At 40.9% G+C, this 17,914-nt stretch overlaps 1 protein-coding gene across 1 annotated transcript in view; it reads right to left on the reverse strand.

Moving 5' to 3' along the window:
• The window catches only part of RTF1 (RTF1 homolog, Paf1/RNA polymerase II complex component), a 56,048-nt gene that overhangs the window by 16,724 nt on the left and 21,410 nt on the right, over window positions 1-17,914 (reverse strand). Inside the window, exons 3-4 of the mRNA XM_021097446.1 lie at window positions 10,031-10,178; window positions 6,386-6,590 (exon numbers count right to left, since the gene is read on the reverse strand). Coding sequence (XP_020953105.1) covers window positions 6,386-6,590; window positions 10,031-10,178 — 353 coding nt within the window. The remainder of the gene's footprint in view (window positions 1-6,385; window positions 6,591-10,030; window positions 10,179-17,914) is intronic.

Genomic DNA, 17,914 nt, shown 5'->3' on the forward strand with positions numbered 1-17,914 from the left:
ATGGGAACTCCAGGCCTGGAACTACTGCATGCCACAGGCATGGCCCCAAAACCCCCACAAAAACAAAACAAAAAAACAATTTTGAAAAAGAACAAATTCAGAGGACTTACACTTCCCAAGTTAAAAACTGACTACATAGCTACAGTAATCAAGATAGTATGGGGAGTTCCCTGGTGGCCTAGTGGGTTAAGGATCAGGCATTGTCACTGTTGTGGCTTGGCTTTGATCCCTGGCCCAGGAACTTTCAAATGCTGTGTGCGTGGCCTAAAACCAACCAACTAAACAAACAAAACAATATGGTACTGACTTAACAACAGACATAATGATCAATGGAACAGAAATAAAAGTCAACAAAAAAAATCCGTAAATCCATGGGCAATTGATTTTCAACAATAGTGCCAAGACAAAAGAAAGAACAACAGCTTCAACAAGTGGTACTGGGATAACTGGATAGCTACATGCCAAAGAATGAAGTTGGAACCCTACCTCACAACACATACAAAAAAATGATCTCAAAATGGATCAATGATCTAAATATAAAAGCTAACACTGGAGTTCTCTTATAGCACAGTGGGTTAAGGATCTGGCATTATCACTGCAGTGGCTCTAGTTGCTGCTGGGTCATGGGTTTGATCCCTGGTCCCAGAACTTATACATGCCACAGGCACAGACAGAAGACAAAAGCAAGAACACTGGAGTTCCCATCATGGCTCAGCAGAAACAAATATGACTAGTATCCATGAGGACATAGGTTTGATCCCTGGCCTCACTCAGTGGGTTAAGGATCTGGCGTTGCCGTGAGTTATGGTGTATGTAGGTCGCAGATGTGGCTTGGATCTGGCATTGGTGTGGCTGTGGTGTAGGCTGGCAGCTATAGCTCCAATTTGACCCCTAGCCTGGGAACCTCCGTATGCAGCAGGTGGTGCGGCCCTAAAAAGACAAAAACAAAAAAACGAAAAACCTAAAACTATAAAACTCTTACAAGATAACATAGGGGTAAATACTCATGACCATGGATTTGGCATTAGAGTCTAAGCTATGATACCAAAAGCTGAAGCAAGAAAAAAAATTTATTGTATGTTATAAAAATTTTTTAAATTTGCACATCAAACAATATTTCAGAGTGAAAAATACAACCTACAGAATGGGAGAAAATATCTACAAATCATGTATCTGGTAAGAGTCTAGGAACCACAATACATAAAGAATTCTTATAACTCAACAATAAAAAGACAAATAACATAGTTAAAAAATGGGCAAAAAACTTGAACAGACATTTTATCAAAGATATATACATGACCAACAAGGATGTGAAAAGATTAGCAAATCAAAACCACAATGAGATACTACTTCATATTTACCAGGACAACCATTATTAAAAAAAAGAAAAAATAACAACTATTGGCAAGGATGTGGAGAAACTGGATCTCTTATACATTGCTGCTGGGAATGTAAAACAGTTCAGCTATTATGGAAAACAGTCTGGTGGTTTTTCAAAAAGCTAAAACAAAATTACAGTATGACTCAGCAACTCCAATCTTAGGTATATATCCAAAAGAAGCGAAAATAGATTCTACAATATTTGTACATGAATCTTTATTTTTATTTTGTCTTTTGTCCTTTGAGGGCTGCACCTGTGGCATGTGGACGTTCCCTGACTAGGGGTCTAATCAGAGCTGTAGCTGCCGGCCTACACCACAGCTCACAGCCAACGCCGGATCCTTAACCCACTAAGTGGGGCCAGGGATCAAACCTGCAACCTCATGGTTCCTAGTCAGATTCATTTCTGCTGTGCCACGATGGGAACTCCTATACATGAATCTTTATAGTAGCACTATTCACAACAGCAAAAAGATGTCAAACAGATAAATGGATAAACAAAACGTGGTGTATACATATAATTGAGTATTATTCTTCCACAAAAAGGAATGAAGTGCTTATATATGCTACATGGATGAACTTCAAAAATAGGCTTAGTCAAAGAGGCCAGTCATTTATATAAAATGTCCAGAAATAGGAAAATCTATAGAGACGGAAAGTAGGTTAGTGATTTCCTAAGGCTAAAAGGCAATATAGAAAACTGACTACCAATAAGTACAGGGTTGGAGTTCCCTTCCTGGCTCAGTAGTTAACCAACTCAACTAGGATCCATGAGGATGTGGGTTCAATCCCTGGCCTCGCTCAGTGGGTTAAGGATCCAGCATTGCCATAAGCGTCTGTGTAGGTCACAGACGCAGCACAATCCCACATAGCTGTGGCTGTGGTGTAGGCCGACAGCTATAGCTCTGATTTGACCCCTAGCCTGGGAACCTCTATGTGCTACCAGTGTGGCCCTAAAAAGCAAAATAAATAAATAAGTACAGTCCCCCCCAACCCACCCAAGTGATGAAATTAATTGTGGCAACAGCTACATAACTTTATCAATATATAAAAAGCCACGAGGAGTTCCCTGGTGGCAAAGAAGGTTAAGGATCTGGTATTGTCACTGCAGTGGCTCGGTCACTGCTGTGGTACAGGTATCAAATCCCTAGTCCAGGAAAGTTCACATGCCACAGATGCAACCAAAATAAAACAAAATAAAAACTACTGAGGAGCTCCCACTGTGCTGTAGTGGGTTAATGAACTGGCTTGTCTCTGTGGAGGTACCAGTTTGATCCCTGGCCCAGTGCATCCCTGGCCCGGTGCAGCAGGTTAAGGGTCTGGCATTGCCACAGCTGTGGTGAAGGTCTCAGATGATGCACAGATTTGATCCATGGCCTGGCAACTTCCATATGCCTCGGAGGTAGCAGAAAAACAAAGAAACAAACAAAACCAAAAAATAAAAAAAACACTGACCACTTTCAATAGATTCTATGGTATGTGAAATATATCTCAAAAAGTTACTTATTTTATTTTACTTTTTTGCTTTTTAGAGCCATACCCGCGGCATATGGAGGTTCCCAGGCATATGGAGGTTGAATCCGAGCTACAGCTGCCGGCCTACACCACAGCCACAGCAACGCAGGATCTTAACCCACTAAGTGAGGCCAGTGATTGAACCTGCAACCTCATGGTTCCTAGTCAGATTTGTTTCCGCTGCACCACAACAGAAACTTCTCAAAAAGTTATTTTTGAAAGTTAATACCTTAGGTCTGGGAAAACTTGACAGTTACATGTAAAAGAATGAAATCAGAACATTCGCTAATACCATATACAAAAATAAACTCAAAAGGCACTAAAGACCTAAATGTAAGACCAGAAACCATAAAACTAAATGAAATCATAGGTAGAACACTCTTTGAGATAGATCACAGCAATATTTTTTGGATCTGTCTCCTAAAGCAAAGGAAATCAAAGCAAAAATAAAGAAACTGGACCTAATTAAATTTAAAAGCATTTGCAAGCAAAGGGTATCATCTACAAAATGAAAAGATAATCCAACAAATGGGAGAAAATATTTGCAAATGACCTGACTGATAAGGAATTAATAGCAAAAATATATGTAACAGCTCATACAACTCAATAGCAAAAAAAAAAAAAAACAAAAAAAACAAACCCCAAAACAAACAAAAACCAACTTGATTTAAAAATGGGCAGAAGGCCTGAATGGACATTTTTCCAAAAAGGAAATGCAGATGGCCTACAGGCACATGAAAAGATGCTCAACACTGTTAATCATCAGGGAAATGCAAACCAAAACTACAGTGAGATATCCCTTACACCTGTCAGAATGCTGACCATCAAAAAGAACTCAAATAACAAATGTTGGCAAGGCTGTGGAGAAAATTATTTGGTGCAGCCACTATATAAAACAGTATGGAGGTTTCTCAAAAAATCTAAAAGTAGAACTACCAAATGACATAGCAATTTCACTCTTGGGTATATATCTGAAAAACACCAGACACACTAATTAGCAGAGATACATGTACCCTAAGGTTCAGAGTAGCATTATTTACAATTGCCAAGATATGGAAGCAACCTAACCTTTATCTATTTGTAAATGGATAAAGAAGATATAAGGAAAAAAAAGATGTTTTATACACACACACACACACACACGCAAAATGGATGGACTACCCTTCAGTCATAAAAAAGAATGAATTTTGCCATTTGTAACAACATGGATGGACTTGGAGGGGATTATATTAAGTGAAATAAATCAGAGAAAGACAAATAGTGTATAATGTCACTTATATGTGGAATCTAAAAAATACAACTAGCAAACCTAACAAAAGAGAAACAGATTCACATCTAGAGAACAAATCAGTGGGGAAGAGGGAAGTGGGGAGGGGTGATATAGGAGGTAGAGGATTACAAGTACAAACTATTATGTATAAAATAAGCTACAAAGATATACAATACAGGGAATATGGCCAATATTTTATTATAATAACTATAAATAGAGTATAACCTTTAAAAATTGTGAATCACTATATTATACACCTGCAATTTATATAACATTGTACATTAACTATACTTCAATTTGAAAAAGTAAATAGGAGTTCCCAACGTGGTGCAGCAGAAACAAATCTGACTAGGGACCATGGGATTTCGGGTTCAATCGCTGGCCTCACTTAGTGGGTTAAGGGTCTGGGCTGCTGTGAGCTGTGCCGTAGGTCACAGATGCGGCTCAGATCCCGAGTTGCTGTGGCTGTGGCATAGGCCAGCAGCTGTAGCTCTGATTTGACCCCTAGCCTGGGAACTTCCACATGCTGTGGGTGAGGCCCTAAAAAGCAAAAAAATTTTTCTAAAAAAGTAAATAGTTTTTCTTTAAAAAATGGCTGCACCCACGGCAATGCCAGATCCGAGCTGCATCTATGACTTACACCACAGCTTGCGGCAATGGTGGATCCTTAACCCACTGAGCCACAATAGGAACTCCAAAAGCAGTAAATAGCTTATATTTACATTATGTTCTCATATGTATCCTCTTAGTGGAGGCTTACAAGAATTACCAAGGAGGATGCTAAGGCAGGAGGAGGGTAAGTGACTAATTCAAATCACCTGGTCAGTGAATTGGACTTGAGCCTAGACCTTCTGATGGAAAATGTCAGTGTTTGTACCACAACTAAGCTACCTTTTTTGCTGCCTGCACCTACATTAAAAATTTTTTTTTGTTTACAAAAATGATCCAAAATGACATCTCACTACTGGTGCTGCTGGCTGTAAAATGGGATGCTAATGGTATTTTCATTAAAAAGTCATTATTAAGATTAAACAAATGAGACCAATATAAAGATCTTTATTAAGTGAAAAAGACCAAGTTTCTGAGTTACTATACTCAGCTAAACACAAGAGCTATTAAAAATCTCAATTTTCTGTGAATGGCTCTGGACTTCTGTCTTATCATCACTGTAAATATTCTTCCAATCACTAAAAAAAGTCACTGATAATCAGTCAACTACCTCATTCATATAAGGTGAATAATATAAAAACAAAGCTTGAAGTAAGTCACCTACTACTCTTGAGCTACTCTGTGATTATCATAGGGCCCTATTGGCCGTATATGAGAACCTCATTACACTCTCCACAGTTGAGAAACACAAATTTTAAAAGTCATTCTTAACCATCTGGCAACTCTGCTACAGTTTTTTTTTCCTGTTTGTTCCAACACAGGTAACCTTGGAAGCACATACACTCAAAACAAATGTCTATTACTTGCTGCTGACTGAAAGCCAAACATTCTTGTCTAGGATAACTCACCAGACTTAAAATGGTCTCCAGAAGGGACAAACAGGCTCCTAGAAGAAATGGAACTAACTGCTGCCAAAGAAAATGCTTCTCTGTATCTTTCACAATATTAGGTAGGGAGGGAAGGGATCCTAGTCCTGAGAATTATATGATTTCCTAAGATAAAAGCCAAGTTCATTTTTACCTTGAAATTCTGATAGGAGATAAGGAAAAAACTTTTGCCACTTAAATATGGCAAAAGTAATGCAAAATACTGAGGCAGCTTTGTATATCAAAAAGTATTTTAACATTTGAGCTTTTAAAACAATACAAAAAGCATGCTAGAAGGACAAATTCCGAACTTGTAAATAACGAAGAGAAATTCTTTTTTTTTTTTTTTTGGTCTTTGTAGTGCTGCAATTGCAGCATATGGGGGTTCCCATGCTAGGGGTCCAATCAGAGCTACAGCTACCAGCCTACTTCATGGCCACAGCAACATCAGACCTGAGCTGCATCTGTGACCTACACCACAGCTCACAGCAACAGTGGATCTTTAAACCACTACTCGAGGCCAGGGATCGAACCCGCAACCTCACGGTTCCTAGTCGAATTTGTTTCCGATGCACCACAACGGGAACTCCAAATTCTAAGTCTTGAAGCCTGTGAAGACAGGACTCCAAATGTAAATTCTGGGAAATGAAATTATTCTTTTATCATTATGGAACTACCACTTTACCTTTTTTTCAGCACCTCCCTCTTCTCTATGCGGTTGAATAGCTCTTGCTCTCTCTCTTTTTCTGTCATCTGTTCCAGACGAGCCCTATCTTCCTCATCTCCCATGAGGTCTTCTCCATAGCCATCATGGAACTCCTCATCTTCTGAGGAAGAGTCTGAATCCGAACTGGAGGAGGAGCTATTGCTGTCAGAATCTGACACTTCACCTGCAACAAAGGCCCAAACACAAGATAAGGTGATGCTGCAAAAGTCAAGAGCCTAGTGTTCATACCTCTTGGCTCTCCTAGTGAGGTGGAATATGGCCATCTCACCTCCCTTGGGAAAGTCCTTGGTCTGCCTTTGGCAAATGCAAACACAGGTTATAGAAACTTAGGTTGCCCCGGGCGGGGGGTGGGGGGGTGGAGCTTGAGGTTAACGGATGCAAACCATTGCTTTTGGAATGGATTAACAAGGAGATCCTGCTGTGTAGCACTGAGAACTATGTCTAAATATTTACAACAGAGCACAACAGTGGGAGAAAAAATTATGTATACATGTATGTATAACTGGGTCCTCATGCTGTACAGTGGAAAAAAAGTGTGTTGGGGGAAATAATAAAAAAAAAAGATATTAGAAACTTAGGTTGGATTAAGAAACCAACATCTTTTTTAACATTTTTTTCTGAAAAAATTATGGAGGAGTTCTTTTGTGGCATAGTGGGTTAAGGATCTGGCATTGCCACTGCAATGGCTTGGGTTGCTGCTGTGGTGTGGGTTTAATCCCTGGCCCCAGAGCTTGCTCATGTCACAGGTGCTGCAAGGAAAAAAAAAGAAAAAGAAAAAATTGCAGACTTAATGAAAAAAGCTGCAAGAATAATTTGACTCCCATACATCTTTTACTTAGGTTCATTCATTGTTAACATTGCCAATTTACTTTCTTGTCCACATACATAAAATAAGGTATACCTTTGTGTGTGTGTGTCTTTTTACGGCTACACCTGCAGCATATAGAAGGTCCCAATTAGGGGCTGAATTGGAGATGCAGCTGCTGACCTATGCCATAGACACAGCAACATGAGATCTGAGCTGCATCTGTAACCTACACCACAGCTGACAGCAATGCTGGATCCTTAACCTACTGAGCGGGCCAGGGATCGAACCCACATCCTCATGGATACTAGCCAAGTTCATTGCCACTAAGCCACGATGGGAACTCTGAATTTTTATAATCTATAAAAATTATAGTTGCAGAGATGGTGATCTTTCACCTTTAAATACTTCTTGTAAAAAGGACAGTTTCCTACATAACAAAATATACAATGATCAAACTCAGGAAACTTAACATTTAAGAAATACCACTATCTGACATATAGTCCATATATTCAATTTTCATAACTGTTCTAAGACAGTCCTTTACAGCCACTTTTTTCCCAACAGAGGACCCAATCTAGAATTACACATTGCATTTAGTCGCTGAGTTTCTCTAGTATCCTTAATCTGTAACAGCCTTTGTCTTTTATGCCACTAAATTTTTGAAGAGTGTAAGCCTGAAAAATCAGCTAACAGAATTCTGTGAGGTAATGATAAAACTATTCTCTATCTGAATGGAAGCCACTACATGTGGCTACTGAGCAACTGAAGTGTAGCCAGTGAAACCGAGAAACTCAAATTTTTTTTTTTTTTTGGTCTTTTGTCTTTTTAGGGCTGTACCCACAGTATATGGAGCTTCCTAGGCTAGGAGTTGAATCAGAGCTGCAGCTGCTGGCCTACACCACAGCTCACGGCAATGCCAGATCCTTAACCCACTGAGTGAGGCCAGGGATCGAACCTGCATCCTCATGGACACTAGTTGAGTTTGTTAACCACTGAGCCACAATAGGAACTCTGAAAAACTCAAATTTTAATATTTACTCTTTATTTAACTAACTTAATTTTAAATATCTATAGTTATTAAATATCCTCCAAATTTGGTTGGTTAGAAATTATTCAGGTTACATGGGAGTTCCTGTCATGGCTCAGTGGTTAACAAAACGGACTAGGAACCATGAGGTTATGGGTTCAATCCCTGGCCTTGTTCAGTGGGTTAAGGATGCAGTGTTGCCGTAAGCTGTGGTGTAGTTTGCAGATGTGGCTCGGATCCTGAGTTGCTGTGGCTCTGGCGTAGGTTGTTGGCTATAGCTCCAATTCGACCCCTAGCCTGGGAACCTCCATATGCCGAGGGAGTGGCCCAAGAAATGGCAAAAAGACAAAAAAAAAAAAAAAAAAAAAAGAAATTACTCAGGTTACAAATTTCTGGCAAGAATACCCCATAAGTGACTGTGTCCTTTTCAAAGTACCGCATCAGGAAGCACCTGACATCTGGTTCTTCTATTACTAGCGGTATTAATTTGGATAACTTATGTCCCCAGATGTCTCCTTTGTAAAGGCACCTTTCTCATTCATAGTTATTGAGTACAGGGAGATACTCTGAGACTGTGTAAACATTTTGTTCCCCAACAAACTGCTATCTAGTGGTTTTAAACACTTGTTGATAACTCTTTTTTTTTTTTTTTTTGTCTTTTTGCTATTTCTCTGGGCCACTTCTGCGGCATATGGAGGTTCCCAGGCTAGGGGTCCAATTGGAGCTATAGCCGCTGGCCTACGCCAGAGCCACACCAACATGGGATCCGAGCCACGTCTGCAACCTACACCACAGCTCACGGCAACACCGGATCGTTAACCCACTGAGCAAGGGCAGGAACCGAACCCGCAACCTCATGGCTCCTAGTCGGATTCATTGACCACTGAGCCATAATGGGAACTCCCACTTGTTGATAACTCTTAAGTAAATCAGTTATTACCACGATGGTAGGAAATGGTGATTTTCTAACTATAATTTCTTCTACATTTATTAACTGGCTTTTTTTTTTCCTGGCTGCACCTGCAGCACGTGGAAGTTCCAGGGCAAGGGATCAAACCTGGACTGCAGCTGGACTGTAGCAGTGCTGGATCCTCGACCCACTGTACCACACGGGAACTTCTGGCTTTTTTTAAAAAAATCAATGTTTTAGTGAGTATTAAACTGGTTAGTGAATTGCCAATGAAACTGTATCTTGGTAGGACAAAGAGTGATAGAAAAAAGCAGTATATATTATGACTGAGTAGTTAAACCAGCTATTCTGATCTTGATTCAGTTTGAGCTCACATTCACAGGCATGTGCTTAAAACACAGGTTAGGCCAATTCTATATAAGCCAGTTTATATATAAATATAATTTCTTAAAAGAAATGTAAATTTTACCATTTTAGTCCTAGAACAATTCACTTTCAAGCTAGTGTTAGCAAAATTCTGATTCCAAAACAAGAACATTTTTTTAGTGAGTTTTGTATCTTGGTCACTCAACGAATAGCTAAGAAAATGGAAAGGGAAGGCACTCAAGGTAAGGTGAATGAACTCTAACACAGGATCTCATGGGTTTCCTGAATGAGTTTCAAGGGCCTCAAAAATGCTTTGGCACTGTATGTATTTTTATTTCATTCAGATTCTCAACAGATCCATGACCACTGAAAAGATTACAGGCCCCTGCAGTAAAGGCAGAGGTCATGCTATATTGCAGGCACCTTTCCTCTCTATTTCTGACTCTGCAGCTTCAACCTAGTAAGAGCTCACTCTCAGGTCACTTGACTCACCTTCCTCAGGGGCTGAGCTCTCAGCTGAAGTGTCTTTGTCCGAACTGCCTGAGGAAGCAGTTTTGTTGGCCTGTTTCTTCATGGTTCCTTTCTTCTCTATTTTTCTGGCTTTTCCTTTTTTCTTATTTTTATTGCTCCCAAAAGTCCACTACAAGGAGAAAAGAAGAAAAAGAAAAATTGAAACAGGGACTTCATTGGGAAAAGCTGGAAGATTCAAAAGATGAGTTTCTAACATTCATCAAAATAATTACAACAGTCTCTATTGCTTTAGATCCAAAACAAATATACTTCATATGGAGAAAGATATGGATTTGTGGAACCTTGGTTACAACTTCATAACTTGCAGTTTGCAATTTCTTAAAGACAGTAGATAACTGACACAATAAACATAGAATTTAATTCATTTTTTATCAAAGGAAAACAAATATTTCACCATAATGGAAAGTCAACTGAGTTAATATTGTGTTGGGGAATTCCTGCTGTGGTAGAGCAGGTTAAGGACCTGGCATTGCTGCGGCTGTGGCACAGGTTGCAGCTGCAGCTCAGATTTGACCTCTGGCCCAGAGATGTTCATATGCAGTGGGTGCAGCCAAAAAAACCCAAAAACCAAAAAAACCTACACAAACTCATGTGGCACAGAAAACAGCTTCTAATGTTTCCTGTGGCAGAGAGGGTAGTAACAGAGGTTGGTATGCCTGGGTTTCAGCACAAAGAGCAGGATTTAGCTCTGGAGTGGGTACCAGGAAGGCAGGGCATAAAGATTGTTAGTAGGAGCAAATTGCAGAAAACATAGGGAGAAAAGGATGAAGGCCACTCTTTGGCATGGATGGTAACAATGGTACCAACTCCAAGGAGACAGGAAATAGATCATTTAAAAAATACATATGTGTGTATCTTTTTAAAATGTTTATTTATTATTTATTTTTAATTTTTATTTATTTATTTTATTTTTATTTAGCACTGTGGAATATGAAGTTCCTTGGTCAAGGATCAGATCCACGACACAGTTTCGGCCTATGCCATAGTTGTGGCAAGCCTGGATCCTGTAGCTCACTGTACCAGGCTGGGATTGAACCTGTGTTGAGGTGCTGCAGGATTGTGCCAATCTCCTTGTGCCAGAGTGGGAACTCCATATCTTTTCTTAAAAAAACTTCATATATCGGAGTTCCCATCATGGCACAGCAGAAATGAATCCAACTAGGAACCATGCAGTTGTGGGTTCGATCCCTGGCCTCGTTCAATAGGTTAAGGATCTGGTGTTGCTGTGGCTCTGGCATAGGCTGGCAGTTAAAGCTCCGATTCGACCCCTAGCCTGGGAACCTCCATATACCACAGGTGTGGCCCTAAAAAGACAAAAAAAATAAAGACAAAAAACAAAAAACCTTCATATGCTATACTGCAACATAATGTTTAAATCAGATCATAAATAGGAGATCCCATACATCCAGCCTAAACAAAAGGAACATACAATTTGTATTATTAAAGTAACAGGCAGCCAATATACAGTTAATCATTCCAAAACAAACAAACAAAAAAAATCATCTTCATCAAGCATTTAATTTTATTTAAAAAAAAATTTTTTTAGGGCCGCACCTGTGGCATATGGAGGTTCCCAGGCTAGGGGTCGAATCGGAGCTATAGCAGCCGGCCTACACCACAGCCACAGCAATCCCGGATCCTTAACCCACTGACCGAGGTCATGGATCGAACCTGCATCCTCATGGATGCTGGTCAGATTCATTTCTGCTGAGCTAAGACAGGAACTCCTTTCATCAACCACTTTAATTACAAGGTCAAAAGACCGTAAAGTCATTTTTAAAGAATTCACAAAGACCATTTAGTTACATTAAACCATACCTCCTCCTTTGATATTTTAACTTGTCAATTTAGGAGAATGATCTTTGGTGAAAAATGCTTTACTTGGAAACTTTATTTTATACTCTAAACTTAATATTCACCTTTCCAGCATCACAGATTAAATTAGAAACCTGGTATTAACATAAAATTTCTTCATCTAATATTTAACAAGTCTTTGCTCCTTCTATAATGTGACCATAAATTCATCTCCTACCTTATAATAGCTAAGATCAGAAGTAATTTATTTTGGGTTTTGTTGGGGGATGTGGGTGGAGGAGTAGTTCTGATGAGGTTTCCATCTTAGAAATATTCCAGATGAGCTATTTTGAAGAACCACAGCCTGTTAATTGACCTTGATAAGATAAAGTAAAAGGGTACTACTTTAATCTTCTGATTTTTCATTTTAATTTACTTATTTTAATTGCCACTTTATTTTTGTGCTCAGGAGCTAGGAAGAAGGGACAAGTGAAAATAAAACAGCCACATGTTCAAGAATGACATATTAGGGGAGTTCCCATTGTGGCTCAGCAGGTTAAGAACATGACATAATTTATGAGATGATGCCAGTTCAATTCCTGGCCTCACTCAGTGGGCTAAGGATCTGGCATGGCCACAAGCTGTGGCACAGGTCAAAGATGCACCTCATATCTGGTGTTGGTGTGGCTGTGGCATAGACAGGCAGCTGCAGCTCTGATTCAACCCCTAGCTTGCAAACTTCTATATGCTACAGATATAGTCTTAAAAAGAAAAACAAACAGGAATTCCCACTGTGGTGCAGTGGAAACGAATCCAGCTAGGAACCATGAAGTTGCGGGTTTGATCCCTCGCTCAGTGGGTTAAGGATCTGGCATTGCTGTGAGCTGTGGTGTAGGCTGCAGACATGGCTTGGGTCTAGCGTTGCTGTGTCTCTGGTGTAGGCCGGCAGCAACAGCTCCGATTTAGACCCCTAGCCTGGGAACCTCCATATGCCACAGGTGTGGCCCTAAAAAGGACAAAAGACAAAAAAAAAAAAGAAAAAGAAAAAAGAAAAACAAACAAAAACCCAGAATGACACAGGAGTTCCTTCTATGATGCAGTGGGTCAATGATCTGGCCTGTCTCTGTGGAGGCAAACACTGTGATCCCTGGTGGATTACAGTTGGTTAAGGAGCTGGCGGTGTTGCCGCTGTGGTGTAGGTTGAAGCTCTGGCCCTGGAGCTTTCCACATGCCATGGGTGCGGCCATAAAAAAAATTCTTTTAATGATATATTACGTTAATCAATAGCAATTTCTTCTTCTTCTTCTTTTTTTTTTTTTTTTTTTTTGGTCTTTTTAGGGCCACACCTGTGGTATATGGAAGTTCCCAGTCTAGAAATTAAACCAGAGTTACAGCTGAAGGCCACAGCCATAGCAATGCCAGATCTGAGGCTCCTCTGTGGCCCACACCACAGCTCACAGCAATGCCAGACCCCTAACCCACTGAGCGAGGCCAGGGATAGAATCTATGTCCTCATGGATACTAGCTGAGTTCATTACTGCTGAGCCACGATGGGAACTCCAAGGAGATAATTTTTTGGTCATTTTGAAAGAATGCAAAAGGCCACCATGTTTAATCTTGTGGTTAACTTCACTAAAATATATCAACTTCCTATGATGATAATACAGATATTATAAGAGGCAATAATGTATAAAACATCTTCTGCATTGGCTTTAGTTATAAAAAATAGCACAACTATGCACATAATAGTCAATATTTATTGCTTGGTTATGAACATGGGCATGATCCATCTCTTAGTGTCTTTCTGGACTTCTTTGTACAGAAGTCCCTTCTTTGTATAAAGGAATCTCTTTGTACTTCTACCCAATGGAAATATGAAAAGCCTGAGAGCATAAAGGTTGAGCTACCAAGGGTCACATGTGTGTTAAAGTGGCTACATCTTTTTTTGCCAGCAGATCTGGGTCTCTCATGTGCAACAGAGTCAAATTCTAAACTCCTGGGGTTGGGGGGAGGGGGAGTGTTAATGAGAGCAAAAGTGGCCTAAATGTGAAGTCACTCAGGTGAACTCCATTCAGGAGATACTAGAAAGCTATCTGGCTTCCTTATCCTTCCACCGTCTATCTGCTTCAATCTGCCATTGCCTAAGCTTAGCAACTGTCATCTATAGCCTATGATACTTATCCCTTGGGGGAGAAGGAAGAAAGATAAGAGTGAAAATAGAAAAAGTAAAATGTTCCTATTTAACAAGGGCTTTCCTGGCTGAACCTCAATGTAGGAATGGGACCTTGTTTCTCCTTCCAATAATTTTCTAAAGAAATGAGATGACAAAGCTGCCTCACTTCCCATGAGGCTGACAATAGGGTCTGTCATGCCAATGGCAAACAACCAAACTCACTATGTGACAGCTTTTACGGGAATTTTAATAATGTAGGTAACTTTAAAAAATAAAATTTCTTGGAGTTCCCATTGTGGCACATCGGAAACAAATCCAACTAGTAACCATGAGGTTTGATCCCCAGCCTCACTCAGTGGGTCGGGGATCCAGCATTGCTGTGAGCTGTGGTATACATCGCAGACCCGGCTTGGATCCTGCATTGCCATGGCTGTGGCGTGGGCCCGCAGCTGTAGCTCTGATTCGACCCCTAGCCTGGGAACCCCCATATGCCACGAGTGTGACCCTAAAAAGAAAAATAAACAAAAAATAAAATTTCTTATTAATATATTTTTCAATACCAAGAGAAAAGAATAAGCTACTTGTATATTTACTTTCTAAAAAGTGTCTTGAGAGTTCCTGCTGTGGCGCAGCAGATTAGGTATTCAGGAGTTGTCTCTGGGTGGCTCAGGTTTAATCCCCAGCCCAGTGCAGTGGGCTAAGGATCCAGAGTTGCCACAGCTGTGGTATAGATTGCAGGTGTGGCTCAAATTTGACCCTTGGCCTGGGAACTTCCATTATCTCATGCATGCAGCCAAAAAAAAAAAAAGCATCTTAATTTTATTTAAAAAGTTCTTTAGGGAGTTCCTGTTGTGGCACAGTGGTTAACGAATCCGACTAGGAACCATGAGGTTGCGGGTTCGGTCCCTGCCCTTGCTCAGTGGGTTAACGATCCGGCGTTGCCGTGAGCTGTGGTGTAGGTTGCAGACGCGGCTCAGATCCCGCGTTGCTGTGGCTCTGGTGTAGGCCGGTGGCTGCAGCTCCGATTCAACCCCTAGCCTGGGAACCTCCATATGCCGCGGGAGCGGCCCAAGAAATAGCAAAAAGACAAAAAAAAAATAAAAATAAAAATAAAAAGTTCTTTAAAATCTAATTTTAAGAACAATTTGGAGTTCCCGTTGTGGCTCAGTGGTTAACGAATCCGACTAGGAACTATTAGGTTGCGGGTTTGATCCCTGGCAAAAAGACAAAAAAAAAAAAAAAAAAAAAAAAAAAAAAAAAAAAAAAGAACAATTTATGTTTATTATATTAAACTTGGGAAAAAATAGAGTTTTGTTTTTGGGCTGTGCCTACAGCATGCAGAGGTTTGATTCCCAGGCTAGGAATCAAACCTGGACCACAACAGTGACAATGCCAGAACCTTAACCCAATGAGCCACCAGGGAACTGTGAAAGTATTTTTAAGGTTAAACAAAAACCAAATCCACCTGTGTTTCTACCACCCAAAGATAAATAATCACCTAAAATTTGGAGACCAGTCTCATTATTATTCCTATTTAAGTGAAAGAGACTCAAATAGGTCCTGATAATCTCCCACAAGAGTCCCCCCCCAACAATAGATCACATTTGTAATCTAACATTTTCCTATAAACCAGAAGTTTCTGATTTTTTTTTTTTTTTTTTTTTTTTTTGGTCTTTTTAGGGCTGCACCTTCCACATACGGAGGTTCCCAGGCCAGGGGTTGAATTGGACCTGTAGCCGCTGCCCTACAGCATAGCTCACAGCAATGCCAGATCTTTTTTTTTTTTTTTTTAATATTGTTTATTATTACCTTCGCTTTTTTTCTAAGTCAATTTTTTTTTTTTTTGGTCTTTTTTGCCATTTCTTGGGCCGCTCCCGCGGCATATGGGAGGTTCCCAGGCTAGGGGTCTAATCGGAGTTGTAGCCACCAGCCTACACCAGAGCCACAGCAACGCGAGATCCGAGCCGAGTCTGTGACCTACACCACAGCTCACGGCAACGCCGGATCACCAACCCACTGAGCAAGGGCAGGGATTGAACCCGCAACCTCGTGGTTCCTAGTCAGATTCGTTAACCACTGCGCCACGATGGGAACTCCCAATGCCAGATCTTTAACCCACTGATTGAGGCCAGGGATAGAACCTGTGCCCTCATGAATACTAGTCAGATGTTTTCCGTTGAGCTATGATGGCAACTCCTGAATATCTTTTGGTCTAAGCACACAGACATCTTCTCTCGAGATGACAGAATCTAATAAACCATAAAGGAGATGATTAAGGCTTGTAGAAGGCAAAACTGACATATAAATATCTTAATCCAGCCATTAGCCCAGAGATTGTTCACCTATTCCTGCAAATGCCTTATTCTGTTGACCCTAAGACAGAAAGAAAGCAAATTCTTTCGTTGCCAGAGAGTGGTAGTAAATGGAATCTAAGTTGTAAAGGACAGAATTAAAGAGATGCTCTTAAGCTTTCCCTATCCAGCAGAAAGTAGAGGAAATGAGCTGGCTTTTCTTGATTTGTTTTGCGAACTATTGCTCCACTGAAAGCCAAGCTCTGTTGTGACCTTAAAAGTACTCGGAAAGGCACCACACAGAAGGCAAGAATAAGAAAATGAGTGCCTGCTAATCTGCATCTGAGTACAGAGGTCAGAGCATCCCTCAACAGAGAGCTGCTCAAAAACAATCTGGGAAAGGTAACGGATCCACTGTCAGTCAGGACTCCTGCTTTCCCTACACCCATGCAGGCCTGCGCACAATGCCAGAGAAATGTTCTGTATACATGCAGTGAAGAAAACCTAAAACAGTGACTAGAAGAAAGATGTTTTCTTTTTTTGGTCTTTTTAGGGCCAAACATGCAGCATATGGCTAGGGGTAGAATCGAAGCTATAGCCGCTGGCCTATACCCCAGCCCCAGCCCCTCAGGATCCGAGCCACATCTGCGACCTACACCACAGCTCATGGCAACACTGAATCCCCGACCCACCGAACAAGGCCAGGACTCAAACCCGAACCCTCATGGATACTAGTCAGGTTCGTTACTGCTGAGCCACAAAGGGAAATCCATCTTTTTTTTTTTTTTTTTTTTTGGCTGTCCTATAGCATATGGAGTTCTTGGGCTAGGGATCAGATCCAAGCAGCTGCAGTTGTGATCTACGAAGCACCTGTGAGAACACCAGATCCTTAACCCACTGTGCTGGGCCACCTGCATCCTGGCACTGCAGAGACGCCGCTGGGCCCACTGTGCCACAGTGGGAACTCTAGAAGACGTTTTCTTAACTAATAAATTACTCTGACCACTATAACAGATATTCTAAGGGACAGCAATTATCTAACGATACAAGGAGGGCTGGAAGTACTACACAACCCTGTGCCAGAAGTGAGTATGGGTTGTTATAACCTGGTCCCTCCCCTGGGAAGCAGAGGGTTTTCCTTGCACTCAGCTGAAAGACAAAAAGGAACATGGGTTGGGGAGTGGCTGCTTTGGACTTGGGTAGCATTGAGATGCTGAGTATTTTGAGTATCCTAGAAGCAAAAAGGCAAAGAAACTTCAACATTTCAGAGAGGTTATCTCTAATGGGCAAGGAAAATCATATTCTAGGTCTCAGGATCCAGAGTACAAACCACTGTGGGGAGTTCCCACTGTGGTGGGGTGGGTAAAGAATCTACCTATAGGAGTTTTGGTTGTGGCACAGTGGAAACAAATCCGACTAGTAACCATGAGGTTGCGGGTTTGATCCCTGGCCTTGGATCAGTGAGTTAGGGATCCCGTGTTGCTGTGGCTGTGGCGTAGGCCAGCAGCTGTAGCTCTGATTCGACTCCTAGCCCAGGAACTTCCATATCCTCAGGTGCCACCCTAAAAAGCCCCCCCCCAAAAAAAA

This window comes from Sus scrofa, chromosome 1 (genome assembly GCF_000003025.6).
Source record: "Sus scrofa isolate TJ Tabasco breed Duroc chromosome 1, Sscrofa11.1, whole genome shotgun sequence".
NCBI classification, from domain to species: domain Eukaryota; kingdom Metazoa; phylum Chordata; class Mammalia; order Artiodactyla; family Suidae; genus Sus; species Sus scrofa.